This window comes from Bidens hawaiensis, unplaced genomic scaffold (genome assembly GCF_021521415.1).
Source record: "Bidens hawaiensis isolate Kalapana, Puna unplaced genomic scaffold, B.hawaiensis_p1.1 tig00042501_1, whole genome shotgun sequence".
NCBI classification, from domain to species: domain Eukaryota; kingdom Viridiplantae; phylum Streptophyta; class Magnoliopsida; order Asterales; family Asteraceae; genus Bidens; species Bidens hawaiensis.
This window is the reverse complement of record NW_027505790.1, coordinates 130,310-147,745: the sequence shown is the minus strand read 5'-3', so window position 1 is coordinate 147,745 and position 17,436 is coordinate 130,310. Positions and strand designations below refer to the sequence as shown.

The 17,436-nt window shown below is 38.2% G+C and overlaps 1 protein-coding gene across 1 annotated transcript; it reads left to right on the top strand.

The window, feature by feature from the left end:
- Nucleotides 1–342: 342 nt before the first annotated feature.
- LOC143615334 (PHD finger protein ALFIN-LIKE 4-like) lies at nt 343–4,336 on the top strand. The gene is made up of 5 exons (XM_077088483.1): nt 343–528; nt 634–666; nt 2,648–2,876; nt 2,983–3,115; nt 3,899–4,336. The coding sequence occupies exons 1-5, from the start codon at nt 432–434 to the stop codon at nt 4,172–4,174; spliced, it is 768 nt and encodes a 255-aa protein (XP_076944598.1). The 5' UTR covers nt 343–431; the 3' UTR covers nt 4,175–4,336.
- The last annotated feature ends 13,100 nt before the right edge of the window (nt 4,337–17,436 follow it).

Here is a 17,436-nt window from a genome sequence, read left to right as displayed (position 1 = left end):
CGATAAAATAATAAACGAGCTAAACCTCATAAGCTTACATTTTTTCTGTTAACTTATAAAATCTATTAAAAACATATATAAGTCAATTAATAAATAACAAACAAACTGAGCCCAATCTGACACATTTTTATGACCGAGCCGAGCTCGACCTAAGCTCACTTGTTTTACCTCAAACTCGATCTAGAGCCGAATCAAGCTGCCTCATTCAAACCTTTTTTAAATAATAAAACCGATTATTTTATTTAGAAAAAGACAAAGACAAACACAAGAGACTCGGGTCATCCGATGGTACCAAACCACCAAATCTAGGTTATTTAAACCTCCATAAATCCTCCAATTTCGCCCAATTCCTTTGAACTCTAAGTCACCTGCACTCTCAATTTCATCACCCACCAATTTCCCCCAAATTTTACAGCCCGCGTTGACCGAATATGGACGGAGGTCAACCCTACAACCCGCGGACTGTCGAAGAGGTGTTTCGGGATTTCAAGAGCCGAAGAGCTGGCATAATTAAAGCCCTTACTACTGGTTCGATTATACCCAATACCCACTTCTTGTTTTTGCTTAATTTTGTTAATTTGCTATCAATTTGGTGAATTTTGACCTAATTTTTGATGGGTTTTTGTTTTGCAGATGTTGAAGAGTTTTATCAGCAGTGTGACCCGGGTTAGTTGTTGTTTGTGCAAGTAGGGTGTTTTTGGATAATGTTAATTGAATGCAAAATTGCAGCTTTTGGAAGTTTTGAGTGTAAAGATAATGTCGGAGATACGCTGTTCGGTTTGGGCTAAAACCGAACCAAAAGCCTGAAATTCTTGTTTTTGAATTTTTGAAAACTGTTTGGTTTCGGGTCGGTTTTTTCGGTTTTGCCAATTTTGGGTAATTTTTTTTTGGTTGAATATATTTGAGTTACGTATTTATTAAATTTCTATAAATTACATTAAATACAAAAGTAAAGAATGAAAATCTATAAATTTGGTTTGGTTCGGTTTTATTTTCTGCAAAACCGGAACGTAAGTTTGGTTTTCGGATGCAATTATATGTTCAAGTAGGGTTTAACAACAGAGTGTTCATTAGGGTTTTTAGATACTGTTAATTGAATGCAATTCGCTTCGGCTTATTAAATTTGCAACTTATGGAAGTTTTGACTCTAAAGAAAATGTTATAGACACGCGGTTTGGTTGGGTCGGTTTTGGGCTAAAACACAACCGAAAACCGAAATTTTGATTTTTGAATTTTGAAAAACCGTTTGGTTTTGGGTCGGTTTTTTTTGGTTTTGCCACTTGAGCGTGAAAATTTTGGTTAAAAAGAAAATTTTTGGCGAAAATAATGAACTTGGGTGCAAGTCATTTTGTTAATAACTAATTGATTGTTATACATTTGGCTAAATATATAAAATAAAAAATTAAAATATATACATTCGGTCAGTTTTTCGGTTATTATTTCTTTCCGAACCAAAACTGAACCGTAAGTTCGGTTTTTATAAAAACATAAAACTAAACGTTCGTTTTTTTTCGTTTTCATGCACACCTTTGATAACGGTTAATTATGATAAATTGAAGAATCTTTACACTGTTGTAAATTTTCACTCAAGGCATCAAAAGATGGCAACTGTTGCAATTTCCATGGTTAAAACTAAAAGGGAGTAGAATATTGTTTTCATTTGTTCGTTTGATGTTTTGGTCAATAAAGTTATGACATCACCACAAACAAAAAGTGATGACGTAAGTCAAGTAATAAAATCTCTTGTTAAATTTTATGTTTATGGTTCAAATGCATTGACTGTTATGTTATAACCTGTGTCTCCTGGTTATGTTATCAGTTCATTACAAAAAGTAAATGTGAAAAGCGAGGGAACAACAGGTTTACGACTAGGCACACGCAGTTGCTAACTTGCTATTTCACATTGTTGGTTTATTAGGCATCTGCCATGTTAGACTTTCTATATGTCTAGCAGACCAACAATATGATTGTAATAGCAAGTAGTAACTGTATACGCCTTAATCGAGAACCATTTGTTCCCTCGTGTTTAACGTTTATTTTTTATTATGAATTTATGGTATAACTAGGACATCCAGTTTATAATATCACATTTAACACATTTGAGTCAAAGACCTAAAATTTAACATCGAGGTTTTATCACGCGACTTACTTCATGACCTTTTGTTTGGATTACAAAAATGCAAAGTGGTTAGAATAATGGTCTTTAATTACTTTTTATGCTTTTCGGTGATAAATTGGCTAACAAATTATTTAAACACGGTTATAAATCGTAAACTTAAATTTTATGTTTTCAAGGTTTAGAGCATGAATGCGAGGTCAATGTTTTGAAGTTTATAAATTGCTTGATAAAATCTTGAACGTTTAAAGTACTTAACTTATTGTAGCCGCGAATTAACTGCTTCCTAATATTCTTGCAAGAATATGTTTTTATGTCAGCGAATATCTTTAGCACACGTAACTAAACTTGCCGTATTTGTGTATAATTATGTTGCTAAATATGATACAAATTCTATTTACATACTTTTGTAATCTATTTTCCGTCTTCTTTTATGAGTCAATTGCTTCAAAAAATTGTATGCTACATTAGGTATTAAACGTGCAATTATCAACTTCAACATTAAAGTTAACATTTTTTCGTTGAATTCAGAGAAGGAAAACCTATGTCTGTATGGATATCCTAACGAGCAATGGGAGGTCAATTTGCCTGCTGAGGAGGTACCTCCCGAGCTTCCGGAACCTGCACTCGGGATTAACTTTGCCAGAGACGGTATGCCAGAAAAGGACTGGCTAGCTTTAGTTGCGGTTCATGGTGATGCATGGCTTCTCGCTGTAGCCTTCTATTTTGGGGCTAGATTTGGATTTGACAAAGCCGATAGGTACTTTTTTTATAATCTTAAAATTAACATATTTAGATTCTTGAGGCTATTGTTTGATCATATGTTTTGTTTTTCTTTTGGCTGAATTTGCAAATTTGGGATGCAGGAAACGCTTGTTTAATATGATAAACGATCTCCCAACAATTTTTGAAGTTGTGTCAGGATTGGCTAAGAAGCAAGTGAAGGAGAAGTCAACTGTGTCAAACCACAGCAGCAGCAAGTCAAAGTCAAACTCTAAGGTTCTTGTATCTATTTTAAATTTTCAACTACCTGGTATAGAAATATGTTGTTATCGCGTATACGCAGCAAAATCACTTTATTCGTAAAGTATTACTCATTGTCTACAAACGAAAAATTCTCAATTTAAGATCTGTGCATGTAACGTGCATGTAACGCATACTTTAATAAGCAGAATGCCAATTTTACCCTTGGTACATTTATGATATGAGTGATAACAACTGAATTGGAAGACTTGTAAGATTCAGTTATAAGAATACTCAAGGGTAAAAGGGTAAAAACAGTAACTTTTGCCGTGGGCGATAATTGTAATAACGTATTTTTTTGCAATCATATTTGACACGCAAGTTATTTGCAAAAACACAGAATTTCGACATAAAAGTGTTTCGGGCCAGTCCATCCCGACCCATTTTGACCCGTTTTAAACATTACCAGAAATGACCTTTATTTTGGCTAGAGGTGTACAAAACCGGTTTCAAACCCAAACCGAACCGGTTTGGTCAACGGCTGGTCAAAACCGGTTTGACTCAAACCGATTCGGTTTCTAAACCGGTTTAGAAGCAAGATAAGCCGGCATGGTCACGTCGGTTCGGTCCGGTTTATAAACCGGTTTTCCTCAAACCGGTTCGGTTTTAAAACAGTTTGGTAGATTTTAAGGAGAACCGGTCCTGAAACTGGCGATTTGGGTGAAACCGGTTTTTTTGTACACCTCTAGTTTTGGCCCAATCCTTCATGATACGGCGAAAGTTGCTGACTTTTTGTTTATTATTTATTTTTTTGGAAAGGCAAAAGGCTCTGAACAACAGTCTAAATTTCCAAAAGCTTCAACACCGAAAGACGAAGATGAAGAGGGCTTAGAAGAAGAAGACGACGAAGAGGAACACGGGGACACATTATGCGGTTCATGTGGTGAGAATTACGCAGCTGATGAGTTCTGGATCTGCTGTGATATTTGCGAGGTCTGGTTCCATGGTTCGTGTGTCAAGATAACACCTGCAAGAGCCGAGCATATCAAGCAGTACAAATGCCCGGCTTGTACCAACAAGAGAGCGCGCCCCTGATGATTATGTTGGAAGTTGGAACGTCGGTAAGCGAAGGAAGAATGTTGTTATCGCGTGTTGTTTATCGTTAGTTGTTATGGGAGGGAAGATGGAATTTGTAGGGCTTAAATGTGCATTTCATTTATGTTAGTGACTGGTTCTTGATTTTAGTTTTTTTTTTGTTTTAAGTACAAGTTTTTGTTTGTTATAATGGAAGTTTGGATTTTGTGTTTGTTAATCCGGTGTTTATGTTTTCGTTTAAATAAGGTTTCGTTTACTTGCACCGGGATCACTCCCGAATATTCGTTTATGGACCCATGCGTCGTGGTTCAGCGAAAACTGTAGATACACCGTTCACAATATTAAAACAAAACAATAAACTTTAAATTTCTATTAATATTGCTTACAATACAAGAGTGGAGGAAAGAAACCAAAACAACTTTACATAAAATTACATAATTGATTATAGAAAACAGTAGTACAAAAATGAAAGCAACATAAAACGGGTGTTGGTTGAGGATTTCTGTTTAACAGAGGTCCTTTAAAACAGATTTCGGGCCACCCAAGTGAACCCGTCTGTCTCCCAGGGTACAACAGCCTAAGCAGTGTGTACTGCCGGGATTAACCTAGCACCCGAACTATACCTGAAGCTAGAGTGTGAAAGTTGGAAACAAACGAACCGAACTATTTCATGATGCAAGGCCGGGTGATGAATGTGTGCTGTGAGTTGTGTCAGTGTTGTGTACTGTCAAATGCTCCCACACACATCTATTTATAGCAAGGAAGTGTGATGTGTCACTGGACACGTGTCACTCACAGAAGTGAGGTGAGCTCAGGCGCTAACACATGGCGTGCTGACTCACCTTAATTATGACACATGGCAGCTGGTGGCACTCAACTCTCCAGAAGGCGACACGTAGGCTGCTGACTCATCACTACCATGACAAGTGTCACACTACCCAACCCTACTACACAAAAATACTAAGGGGGCTCACAAACGTTCTACCAATATGGGACAAATCCATTTTCCTTTTTACCAAAGTTCAAGTTCTCACAACACACTTTAGAATATCGACGTCGCATTCATCTCTACTCTTTGGACCCGTTAATAATTAGTTATTAGTAACACATTAATATTTATTACTAACAATTATTATTAGTCCAAAATTTCCAACAATCCCCCACATGAATGGAGATCGATCCGTACACTCACGTTTCAAATAAAGTTACAGTGGTTGAGTGTTGCAGGATAGGTAGCGTTAGCCTTGAATCTTCTTTTGTGAAACATACTTAGTCTCCTAGTGGTTGGTAGATGCGGTATCCTTGAACCAATCACCTTTTGATGCAGACGATATTACATTTCACACAACACTCTTCCTGGTCTGGTTAACCCCTCATTGTCATGTCCGTTCTTGGTCATGGAACACTAGCCTGGTTCTGCGAGAGCTCTAGGATTTGCGCCCCCCCCCCACAAATCCATTTGAAGCGACCTTACTTCTCTCTCGCATAGGTGATTTGGTCCTCAAATCATTATGGTTACCATGATTCACATATCCTTAACCATCACTTGGGTGATTTGACCCTCAAATCATTAAAAGCATTATGGTTACCATGATCTCCATATCAACCATATGTTATGCTTAGCCTCACCTTTGTCACTGGCTTTCTTAGGAATGGACTAGGATGTTTATTTAAACACCCTTTATAATTTAGGGGAATATAAATATTAGCTTATGTGTCAAGTTATACATAAGCTATGCCCCCCACAGTGACCACCCTTAGTTCATGCAGTTAGGTTGTCCTATTGAACCTAGATCTTGGGATCTCCAATCTCATAGGTTTGGTTTTCCTTTGCACTAACTTACTCCATGGGCTTTAGTCCCATTCCTCTTGACGACTTATATTCGACCTCTCTGCTTAAGCCTTTTGTAAGCGGATCCGCAATGTTATCCTTTGACTTCACGTAGTCAACAGTGACAACCCCCGTTGAGAGAAGTTATCGTATAGTATTGTGTCTACGGCGTATATGTCTAGATTTTCCATTATACATTGCACTTTGAGCTCTTCCAATAGCCGATTGGCAATCACAATGTATGCAAATAGCCGTAACAGGTTTTGGCCATCTTGGAACATATTCCAAAAACTGGCGTAACCATTCCGCCTCTTCACCAGCTTTGTCTAATGCAATAAACTCATATTCCATCGTGGATCTTGCTATAAGTGTTTGTTTGGAGGATTTCTGTCACACCCCGCTCAGGGCCTGGGCGTGACAACCCAACGTTGGTACCTGTTTTGTAAATACATCAGAGTTAAAGGTTGTAAAGCGGAAGACTTTTAATAAAATATTATTATATTCAAATCACGGGGTTTGAAACACCCGTTAAGTTATACAAAAGTGTTTGGATATTAAAACCATGATTTATATAGTTATAAAAAAAATACGTCAGCAACATATGCTGGTGAACACGCTGACTCAAAATATTTTAAGTTACTTAATTATCCCCTCGGATATCTTGTGACCCGGCCCATCGTGGCTTAGGAAACAACCAAGTTAAATATACTATTATAAACCTCTAGTTATACTTGAAACCTCTCAGCGATACCGCAACATCGAGGTCTTGGCAACTATTCAATATACACGAGATAATCCCCTCTCGGAAATTACTTGGGTCCGGCCCAACCTGGCGGAGGCATTAGCAAGTGTGGTGCGGTATGCCCACCGTCTGCCCACATATGTAAGGATCCAGACAAACGTATACAATAGCCTGAGGGCCAGTATTACTTTTGTTTATAAAGTTTTAGGGATATAATCCCATGCAAACATTCAAGACTTTGTTTTATAAAAAGTTGGACCTATTCACCTTTCTTCTTGGTTGGTGTTTCTCACCAATTTGTCTCGTTACCTCGGACCTATAGTACGAGAATAACATTTTATAAGTACTAGATCAACGATCTAGCTTCAGACCTTTAGTCCGATTGCATAACCTTTACCTTGACATTTTATCTCTTTATAAATATAAGGACCTTTAGTCCTTTCTTTTAAAATCATTTATAAACCTTTGTTTCTTCTTCGTGAAGAAAACATATATTTCAAATCCTTATTATAAGAAATAAAAATCTTTATATAAAATAAAGAAGTATTATTTTATCTATAATCTCGACTTTATAAAATCTTATTTTCACTTTATAAAATCAAGGTACGGGCTATATCCCTGACTAGGGTCTAAGTCATTTATATTATAATAATCGGGCAGAACCCCTACCTTGAATGGCTTATTTATATAAATGCTTGTGCTTTATTTGAACAACACTTCTACTTGAAGGTAAGTCGAGAGGGTATTTAAGTAGGGTTATGGCACGCATCTCGAGGTAAGGCTTGTCGGGATATTGCTATCTCGGGTCGTGGCATGTAAATCGAGACAATGTGTAATTGGAAGTGTGAGTTGGATGGTGAGGACCACCCCCATGGCCGGCCTATTTATAGAAATTTTTGTGCAACTTCGCGTATCGCGAAGCAGCTTTGCGTATCGCGAAGCTGCACTAGCTTCACTGAGTCGCCGCGTAGGCTCGCCACGTGTCGTTCCTGTCTCTCCACGTGTACTGCATCTTTGCGTATCGTGAAGATGCACAACTTGGATTCTTCGCGTATCGCGAAGATGCAAAACTTTGAATATGTTCATTTTTAGTCCCTGGTCTTTTGGTAACTTGCCATATCTTGATCTTATCATCATCCAAAAATACAAAGGCGGCTCTTGGCGATGCGAGCGTGCGAAGTGCAAAGTGTGCCATCATAGCGCCACATTGCGCCCATCGCCCTTCACCTGAGCCCGTGCGCGTCGGGTGCTTCACACACTCCGCTAGGACTAGGGAGAGTGATTGGCCATTTAAGAACATTTCCATGGAATGTTATCTCCTTATAAAATGCTTTTTTTCCCTTTCTTTTTCCGATGTGGGATGGAGTCTCCTTACTCCATTCCATAACATAAGCTACTTCCATTCTTTGTCTTATTTTTCTCTTTACTTTTACCATGACTATTTTTAATCCTTAAGTTTTATTAATTTGTCAAATTTGGACCAAAATTTTTGTGATGTTACATCCTCCCCACCTTAGAATGGATCTCTTCCTCGAGATTCGCTTAGAACAGATGTTGGTATTTCTTCCTCATCTCTGATTCTAACTCCCAAGTAAACTCAGGTCCTCTTCGGGAGTTCCATCGTATCTTGACTAACTTTAGCCTTCGACGTTTAAGTTGCTTAACTTGGAAATCTTCCACTTGTAGAGGTTGTTCTACAAATTTTAGATTTTCATTGATTTCGACATCTTTCAAAGGCATGGTTAGAGTTTCGTCAGCCAGACACTTACTTGTAGAGGTTGTTCTACAAATTTTAGATTTTCATTGATTTCGACATCTTTCAAAGGCATGGTTAGAGTTTCGTCAGCCAGACACTTACGTAAGTTAGAGACATGAAATACATCATGTATTCCTTTCATCTCTTCTGGCAATCGTAAGCGATAAGCAACAATACCGATTCGTTCTAATACCTCAAATGGTCCCACAAAACGTGGACTTAACCTTCCTTTCTTGTCGAATCGTACAACTCCTTTCCATGGTGACACTTTTAGTAAAACCTTATCGCCTACTTGAAATTCCAATGGTTTACGGCGAACGTCTGCATAGCTCTTTTGTCGATCTCTTGCCGTCTTAAGTCGTTCACGGATTTGCAACACTTTATCCGTTGTTTCTTGGACTATTTCGGGTCCAGATATTCGATTATCTCCTGTTTCAGACCAACATACCGGCGTTCTACATTTTCGCCCATACAAAACTTCAAATGGTGCGGCTTGAATACTTGTGTGATAACTGTTGTTATACGAGAATTCCATCAGAGGTAGATGATCCTCCCAACATCCGCCTAAATCGATCACACAAGCTCGAAGCATGTCCTCAAGCGTTTGAATTGTTCTTTCGCTCTGCCCATCAGTTTGAGGGGTGATAAGCAGTGCTAAGATTTAACCGAGTTCCTAACGCTTGTTGGAAACTATTCCAGAAATGAGACGTAAATCTACTGTCACGATCAGATATGATAGATAATGGCACACCATGTAATGCTACGATGTTGTTTACGTAAATCCGTGCCAATCTATCCATGGAATAAGATTCATTGATAGGTAAGAAATGAGCGAATTTAGTTAACCTATCAACGATTACCCAAATAGCATTATGTTGTTGGGTAGTCTTAGTGAGTTTCGTAATGAAATCCATTGTTATCATCTCCCATTTCCATATAGGAAGTTCAGGTTGTTGAAGCAAACCTGAAGGCTTTTGATGTTCTGCCTTGACTTGTAAACATGTTAAGCATTTAGCAACGTACAAAGCAATATCTCTCTTCATCCCATTCCACCAGTAGTTTGGTTTAAGATTTTGATACATTTTATCACTACCTGGATGCATCATGTACTTTGATTTATGAGCTTCACTCATGATCCTTTCGCGCAAATTACCAACAATTAATACCCAGATTCGGTTCCCAAGTCTGAGTATGTTATCGTCTCCTTTTATTAAAAAATCAATGGTGCCGTTACGTTTTTCTTCGAAAATATGGTTTTCTTCAATTGCTTGTTTCTGAGCTTTCTTGATTTGCTCGATTAGATCTATTTGTAGTTCTAATCTCAAAGCTCGAACCCTTTTGGGTTTCTCATGTTCCTTTCGGCTCAATGCTTCAGCTACAACATTTTCTTTTCCTTCGTGATAGATAATTTCACAATCGTAATCTTTTAAGGTTTCCATCCATCTTCTTTGACCCATGTTAAGTTCCTTCTGATCAAATATATGCTTTAAGCTCTTGTGATCAGTGTACACGATAAACTTGACTCCATAGAGATAGTGTCTCCATAACTTTAAAGCAAAAATTATGGCACCCAATTCTAGATCGTGAGTCGTATAATTCTTTTCGTGTACTTTCAATTGACGAGAAGCATAAGCTATTACTTTCTTTCTTTGCATTAGTACGCAACCTAAACCTGAATGAGATGCGTCACTAAATATGATGAAATCTTCCGTACCCTCTGGCAAGGCAAGTATATGTGCATTTGTAAGCTTTTGTTTAAGTAAATCAAACGCTTCTTGCTGCTTGGTTCCCCACTCATACTTAACGTTCTTTCGGGTTAGTGAAGTTAAGGGAACTGCTATACGGGAGAAGTTTTCGATGAATCTTCTATAATATCCTGCCAAACCTAGGAAACTTTAGACCTCGGTTGGCGACCTAGGAATCTCCCATTTAGCTATTGTTTCAATCTTTGCGGGGTCCACTTGAATTCCATTGGCGTTAACAACGTGACCAAGAAATTGCACTTCATGCAGCCAAAACTCGCACTTGGAAAATTTTGCATACAATTTCTCGTTTCGAAGTAATTCCAATAAAATCCAAAGATGAACTTTGTGTTCTTCTTCTGATTTAGAATAAATAAGTATATCGTCGATGAATACGATTATAAATTTATCTAAATATGGCTTACAAACTCTGTTCATCATGTCCATGAAAGCGGCTGGGGCATTAGTGAGTCCAAATGGTATTACGGTGAACTCATAATGTCCATACCTTGTTCCGAAAGCTGTTTTTGGGATATCTTCTTGAACTTTCAACTGATGGTATCCAGAACGTAAGTCTATTTTCGAAAAGAAACTCGCTCCTTGCAATTGATCAAATAGGTCGTCAATTCTAGGTAGCGGATATCGATTCTTAATAGTTACTTTGTTCAATTCCTTGTAGTCGATGCACATCCTCATGGAACCATCTTTCTTCTTGACGAATAATATCGGCGCTCCCCAAGGTGATGAACTTGGACGAATAAACCCTTTCTCTAACAACTCATCTAGCTGTTTCTTTAATTCCTTCATTTCCGTCGGAGCCAAACGATAGGGAGATTTGGCTATCGGAGTTATTCCAGGCATTAAGTCTATTATGAATTCGACTTCTCGATTGGGCAGAATTCCTGGAAGTTCATCTGGAGGACCACCCCCCATGGCCGGCCTATTTATAGAAATATTTGTGCAACTTCGCGTATCGCGAAGCAGCTTCGCGTATCGCGAAGCTGCACTAGCTTCGCGTATCGCGAAGGTGCACTAGCTTCGCTGAGTCGCCGCGTAGGCTTGCCACGTGTCGCCACGTGTTGTTCATGTCTCTCCACGTGTACTGCATCTTCGCGTATCGCGAAGATGCACAACTTGGATTCTTCGCGTATCGCGAAGATGCAAAACTTTGAATCTGTTCATTTTTAGTCCCTGGTCTTTTGGTAACTTGCCATATCTTGATCTTATCATCATCCAAAAATACAAAGGTGGCTCTTGGCGACGCGAGCGTGCGAAGTGCAAAGTGCGCCATCATAGCGCCACATTGCGCCCATCGCCCTTCACCCGAGCCCGTGCCCTAGGACTAGGGAGAGTGGTTGCCATTTAAGAACATTTCCATGGAATGTTCTCTCCTTATAAAATGCTTTATTTTTCTTTCTTTTTCCGATGTGGGATGGAGTCTCCTTACTCCATTCCTTAACATAAGCTACTTCCATTCTTTGTCTTATTTTTCTTTTTACATTTACCATGAATATTTTTAATCCTTAAGTTTTATTAATTTGTCAAATTTGGACCAAAATTTTTGTGATGTTACAATTTCCAAGATATAGCAGCTTCTCCCTGGGTAAACACATAACCAATCGTGGACTTGGAATCTTTTATGTCGGATATCCAATTAGCATCACTGTATCCTTCTACAACAGCTGGATCTTGGCAATAATGCAGTCCATAATTCCTCGTGTATCTCAAATACCTTAGTAATCTTGTCATGCTTTTCCAATGCTCATTGCTAGGATTACTTGTATATCTACTTAGGCTGCTCACAGCATATGCTAAGTCCGGCCGGGGTACATGACATAAGATACATAAGACTGCCAATTATCCTTGAATACTCCAACTGAGCAATTCCCTCACCTCTATTCTTTGACAGATGTTGGGTGGTATCAATCGGAGTTCGAGCTATACTCGTGTCTCCCGCATTGAATTTTTCAAGGATTTTATCAATATAATGAGATTGACTTAACACAAGACCGTTTTGGGTTTTAATGATCTTTATTCCAAGAATGATGTCAGCTAAGCCCATGTCTTTCATGTCAAATCTCGCCTTCAACATATCTTTAATAGACCCGATCATCTCGTTGTCACTCCCAACGATAAGCATATCATCTACATAAAGGCACAAAATCACATAACCTCTCGATGTGTCTTTCACATATATACACTTATCGCACTCATTTATTTTGAACGAAACAGTTTAGCATGACTTGGTCAAACTTTTGGTGCCATTGCTTTGGAGCTTGCTTCAAACCATATAGGGACTTGACGAGTTTGCAAACTTTACCCTCCTGGCCAGGAGCAGAAAAACCCTCAGGTTGTTCCATGTATATTTCTTCGTCCAATTCCCCATTTAGAAATGCAGTTTTTACATCCATTTGATGTATTTCCAAATTTCTCAAAGCTGCAATTGCAAGCACCAACCTTATCGAGGTTATTCGAGTAACAGGTGAGTACATATTAAAATAGTCTAGACCTTCCTTTTGATTACTAACCTTGCCTTATACTTGTCAATGGAGCCATTAGGTTTTATCTTCCTTTTGAATATCCAACGATATCCAAGTGGTTTACAACCCGGAGGAAGATCTACTAATTCCCAAGTATGATTCTGCAGAATAGAATCAATTTCATTTTTGATGGCTTCTTTCCATTGTGGTCATTCTGAAGAGTTGACCGCCTCTCGATAGTTTTGAGGTTCTCCCTCCATAATGTAAGTAATAAAATCAGGCCCAAAGGACTTCTCAGTCCTTTGCCTTTTGCTTCTTCTTGGCTCAACTTCCTCATGCTCGGATTGTTCTCGAGTTTCATCTAAAACCATCTCTTCAACATGTGAACTGGCATGTGTTGATGAACTAGCATGTGTGTTTCCCAAGCATGGAAACACATTTTCAAAGAATGACGCATTCCTTGATTCCATTATAGTATTTTTGTTTATTTCGGGATTCTTAGATTCATAAACAAGAAACCGATATGCACTACTATGATGGGCATAACCTATGAACACGCAATCCACAGTTTTCGGTCCTATCTTTTGAACCTTTGGTGGTGGCACCAACACCTTTGCCAGACACCCCCACACTTTCAGGTATTTATATGATGGTTTTCTTCCTGTCCATAACTCATATGGAGTTACATCTTTTTTCTTGAGGGGTATTTTATTTAAAAGATAGTTAGCTGACAAAACGGCTTCCCCCCACATATCCGGGCTCAATCCGGATCTCAACAATAAGGCATTCAACATTTCTTTTAGCGTACGGTTCTTCCGTTCTGAAATTCCATTTGATTGTGGGGAGTATGGTGGGGTACATTCATGTATAATCCCACTTTGTGTGCATAGATTTGCAAATGGCGCAACATACTCACCACCTCTATCACTTCTTACCGTTTTTATTTTCCGGTTCAGTAGGTTTTCAACCTCATTTTTATACAAGACAAACTTGTCTATGGCTTCATCTTTACTTTTAAGTAGGTATACATAACAATACCTTGTACAATCGTCAATAAAAGTGATGAAGTATTTATTTCCTCCTCTTGTGGGAATTGATTTAAAATCACATACATCAGTGTGAATCTTGTCAAGGGGTTCGGTTATTCGTTCAACCGATTTAAATGATGATCTTGTTTGTTTGGCTTCAACACATGTTTTACATTTAGTTTTTGAGTCAAAAGTGATAGACGGTATTTAATTTAACTTAACTAATCGACACATTGAATCAAAATTGATATGACCAAGACGACCATGCCACATATTTTGATACTCAATCATATAAGCAGAAGTCGTAGCATTTTTATTCATATCTTTGGTCACAGCCATTACATTTAGTTTAAACATACCATTAAGGGCATAACCCTTTCCAACAAACAAACCACGCTTGGTTAACACAAACTTATCACTTTCAAAAACTAAACGAAACCCATTTTTGTTAAGCAACCATCCTGACACAAGACTCTTGCGCAACTCGGGAACATACAGTACATTGCTTAGTGTCAGCTTCTTTCCTGAAGTCCACTTTAGGATCACTTCACCTTCTCTCTTGACATCAGCTGTAGTCGAATTTCCCATGTACAGCTTTTCATCTCTCACGGCCTCTTTAAACTTACTAAAGAGGGTCTTGTCTGGACATACGTGACGAGTAGCTCCAGTGTCCACCCACCATCCTTTTGAGTGGTCAGATATCACATTGACCTCATTCATCATAGCCGTAAGGTCAGAGATCATTGCCACAAGCTTCTCGTCTTCATCAATCATATTTGCCCTCTCCTTTCTGGGCTTGCTGCATTCTCCAACACGGTGACCAGATTCACCACAGTTGTAGCATTTGCCTTTAAAAAATGCAACCTTTTTCTTCACACCACCCTTTCTAGGTCCAAGATTGAACTTAGCCTTACCATTGCCTTTCGGTTTGCCTTTGTATCTCTTTGAAGATTGACCATGTTCAATCATGTTGGCCTTTGCATATATATCAACTTGAGATCCCTTTAGCTTTGCCCGATTGTCTTCCTCAATTCGAAGACGGACCATTAAGTCCTCCATGTTCATTGCTTTTTATTTGAGCTTAAGGTAGTTCTTAAACACTACCCAACTTGGAGGCAACTTTTCAATCATAGCTGCCACTTGGAAAGCCTCACCAAGAGCTATTCCTTCAAAGAGTATATCTGCAAACAAGATTTGCAATTCTTCAACTTGACTCATCACAGTTTTTGAGTCAACCATTTTGAAGTCCAAGAATCGGGCCACAACAAACTTCTTTGATCCCGCATCTTCTGTCTTGTACTTGCGTTCTAACGACTCTCAAAGTTCTTTGGCTGTCGTCACTTTGCGGTACACATTGTACAGTTCATTAGCAAGGCCACTTAACACATAGTTACGACACATGTACTCACAATGCTTCCAAGCATCAAGAGCAGCCAATGCTTGAGTGTCGGCATCCTCACCAAGTTGAGGGGGAGACTCTTTTAGAAACCTCGCAAGATTCAAAGCGGTAAGGTAGAACATCATCTTTTGTTGCCATGCTTTAAAGTTTAAACCAAAAAACTTTTCAGGTTTTTCAGCATGGTTTGCAATTGCTTGGGCTGCTTGGGTACCAACTAATGGTCCCATAGCGGTAGAAACCGTAGATCCCATAGTGGTGGAAATCGTAGATCCCATAGTCATGGATCCCATACTAACTGTGGTGGAGGCTGCAGTAGTGTCGACCATTTCTGGAGCTAGATCAAAATAGAAGATAAGTATTGGTTTACTAAAACCCAGAAAGTTTAAAAGTTTGGTTTACATTTGGTTTACATAAAACCAAAAAACAACTTTATGAGAAATTGCAAATAAAAGTAATCAATAAAATTTTAAAAACAAAACATGAACGGATTGTTGTTTTTAAAATCTGTTTTAAGATTGTAGATACACCGTTCACAATATTAAAGCAAAACAATAAACTTTAAATTTCTATTAATATTGATTACAATACAAGAGTGGAGGAAACCAAAACAACTTTACATAAAATTACATAATTGAATATAGAAAACAGTAGTACAAAAATGAAAGCAACATAAAACGGGTGTTGCCTGAGGATTTCTGTTTAACAGAGGTCCCTTAAAACAGATTTCGGGCCACCCAGGTGAACCCGTCTGTCTCCCAAGGTACAACAGCCTAAGCAGTGTGTACTGCTAGGATTAACCTAGCACCTGAACTATACCTGGAGCTAGAGTGTGAAAGTTGGAAACGAACGAACCGAACTATTTCATGGTGCACGGCCGGGTGATAAATGTGTGCTGTGAGTTGTGTCGGTGTTGTGTACTGTCAAATGCTCCCACACACCATCTATTTATAGCAAGGAAGTGTGATGTGTCACTAGACACGTGACTCACAGAAGTGAGGTGAGCTCAGGCGCTGACACATGGCGTGCTGACTCACCTTAATTATGACACATGGCAGCTGGTGGCACTCAACTCTCCAGAAGGCGACACGTAGGCTGCTGACTCATCACTACCATGACAAGTGTCACACTACCCAACCCTACTACACAAAATACTAAGGCGGCTCACAAACGTTCTACCAATATGGGACAAATCCATTTTCCTTTTTACCAAAGTTCAAGTTCTCACAACACACTTTAGAATATCGACGTCGCATTCATCTCTACTCTTTGGACCCTTTAATAATTAGTTATTAGTAACACATATTAATATTTATTACTAACAATTATTATTAGTCCAAAATTTCCAACAAAAACTGCCTTAGTCTGCACCCGTGGCCGTAGGTCCAAGGTCATATGGACTTGTATCTAGGATTATAGGATCAACCCGTATGATATCTTTACATGAACTGAACGAACATGTAAACACATGTTCTTGTTTGTTTAAGTTTAATTAAACAAATGATAAAACCCAAACAATTAAATGTGTTGTATTATTATTCGTTTATGTTTATTTATCAACTATATAAACGTACGGTTTACTGATGTAAACAAATGTAAATGAATGAACGTAACTAAACATAAATGAATTGACACAAATGAACATAAGTGAAGGAACAACAATTAAAATGAAATATAAACATTAATATGCTGGGCCTAAAAAATTTAAAGTTAAACTAAAGTAACATGTAATATTTTAATTTTAATTTTAATTTCATCAAACTAGACCAAATTGTTATGGACGTATTTTTTTGATAAATATATAAACGAATAAATGTAAACTATCACATAGAAATAAACATAATCAAACAACCGTAAACGATCGAACATAAACAAATTTGGTTATATTTCACAAAATGATCCAATTACAATAGAGAAGTATGTAAGCAGGCAACAAGCTGTGTCGAAATTCCGTTTTGAATGATAAATCCGATCCCACTAAAAATAGAGTTATAGTTCTTTGGTTGTAGTAGCGTCAAGGGCAATAGACCCAATCACCCAAATTGTATCAAAGGCAAAATGAATGAAGGCATACTGATTCTCGGCACATGCCTTCTCATGCTTAGCAATTTTTCTTGATTATGCCTTTAACACGACCTATCTAGCAACAAAACCGATACCCCTAAGCCCGACAAGAGGACACTCTATTAAGGTCTACACAAGCATCACCCACCACATAATAATAATAATAATAATAATAATAATAATAATAATAATAATAAAAGTTGCCTTCATAAGTCCGTTATCC

What these genes read in the sequence shown, in the direction of transcription:
- LOC143615334 (XM_077088483.1), top strand. Translation starts at nt 432, where the DNA reads ATGGACGGAGGTCAACCCTACAACCCGCGGACTGTCGAAGAGGTGTTT. An exon ending in AATTAAAGCCCTTACTACTG is followed by an intron (nt 529 to 633) that starts GTTCGATTATAC and finishes TTTGTTTTGCAG; the next exon opens with ATGTTGAAGAGTTTTATCAG. An exon ending in TTATCAGCAGTGTGACCCGG is followed by an intron (nt 667 to 2,647) that starts GTTAGTTGTTGT and finishes CGTTGAATTCAG; the next exon opens with AGAAGGAAAACCTATGTCTG.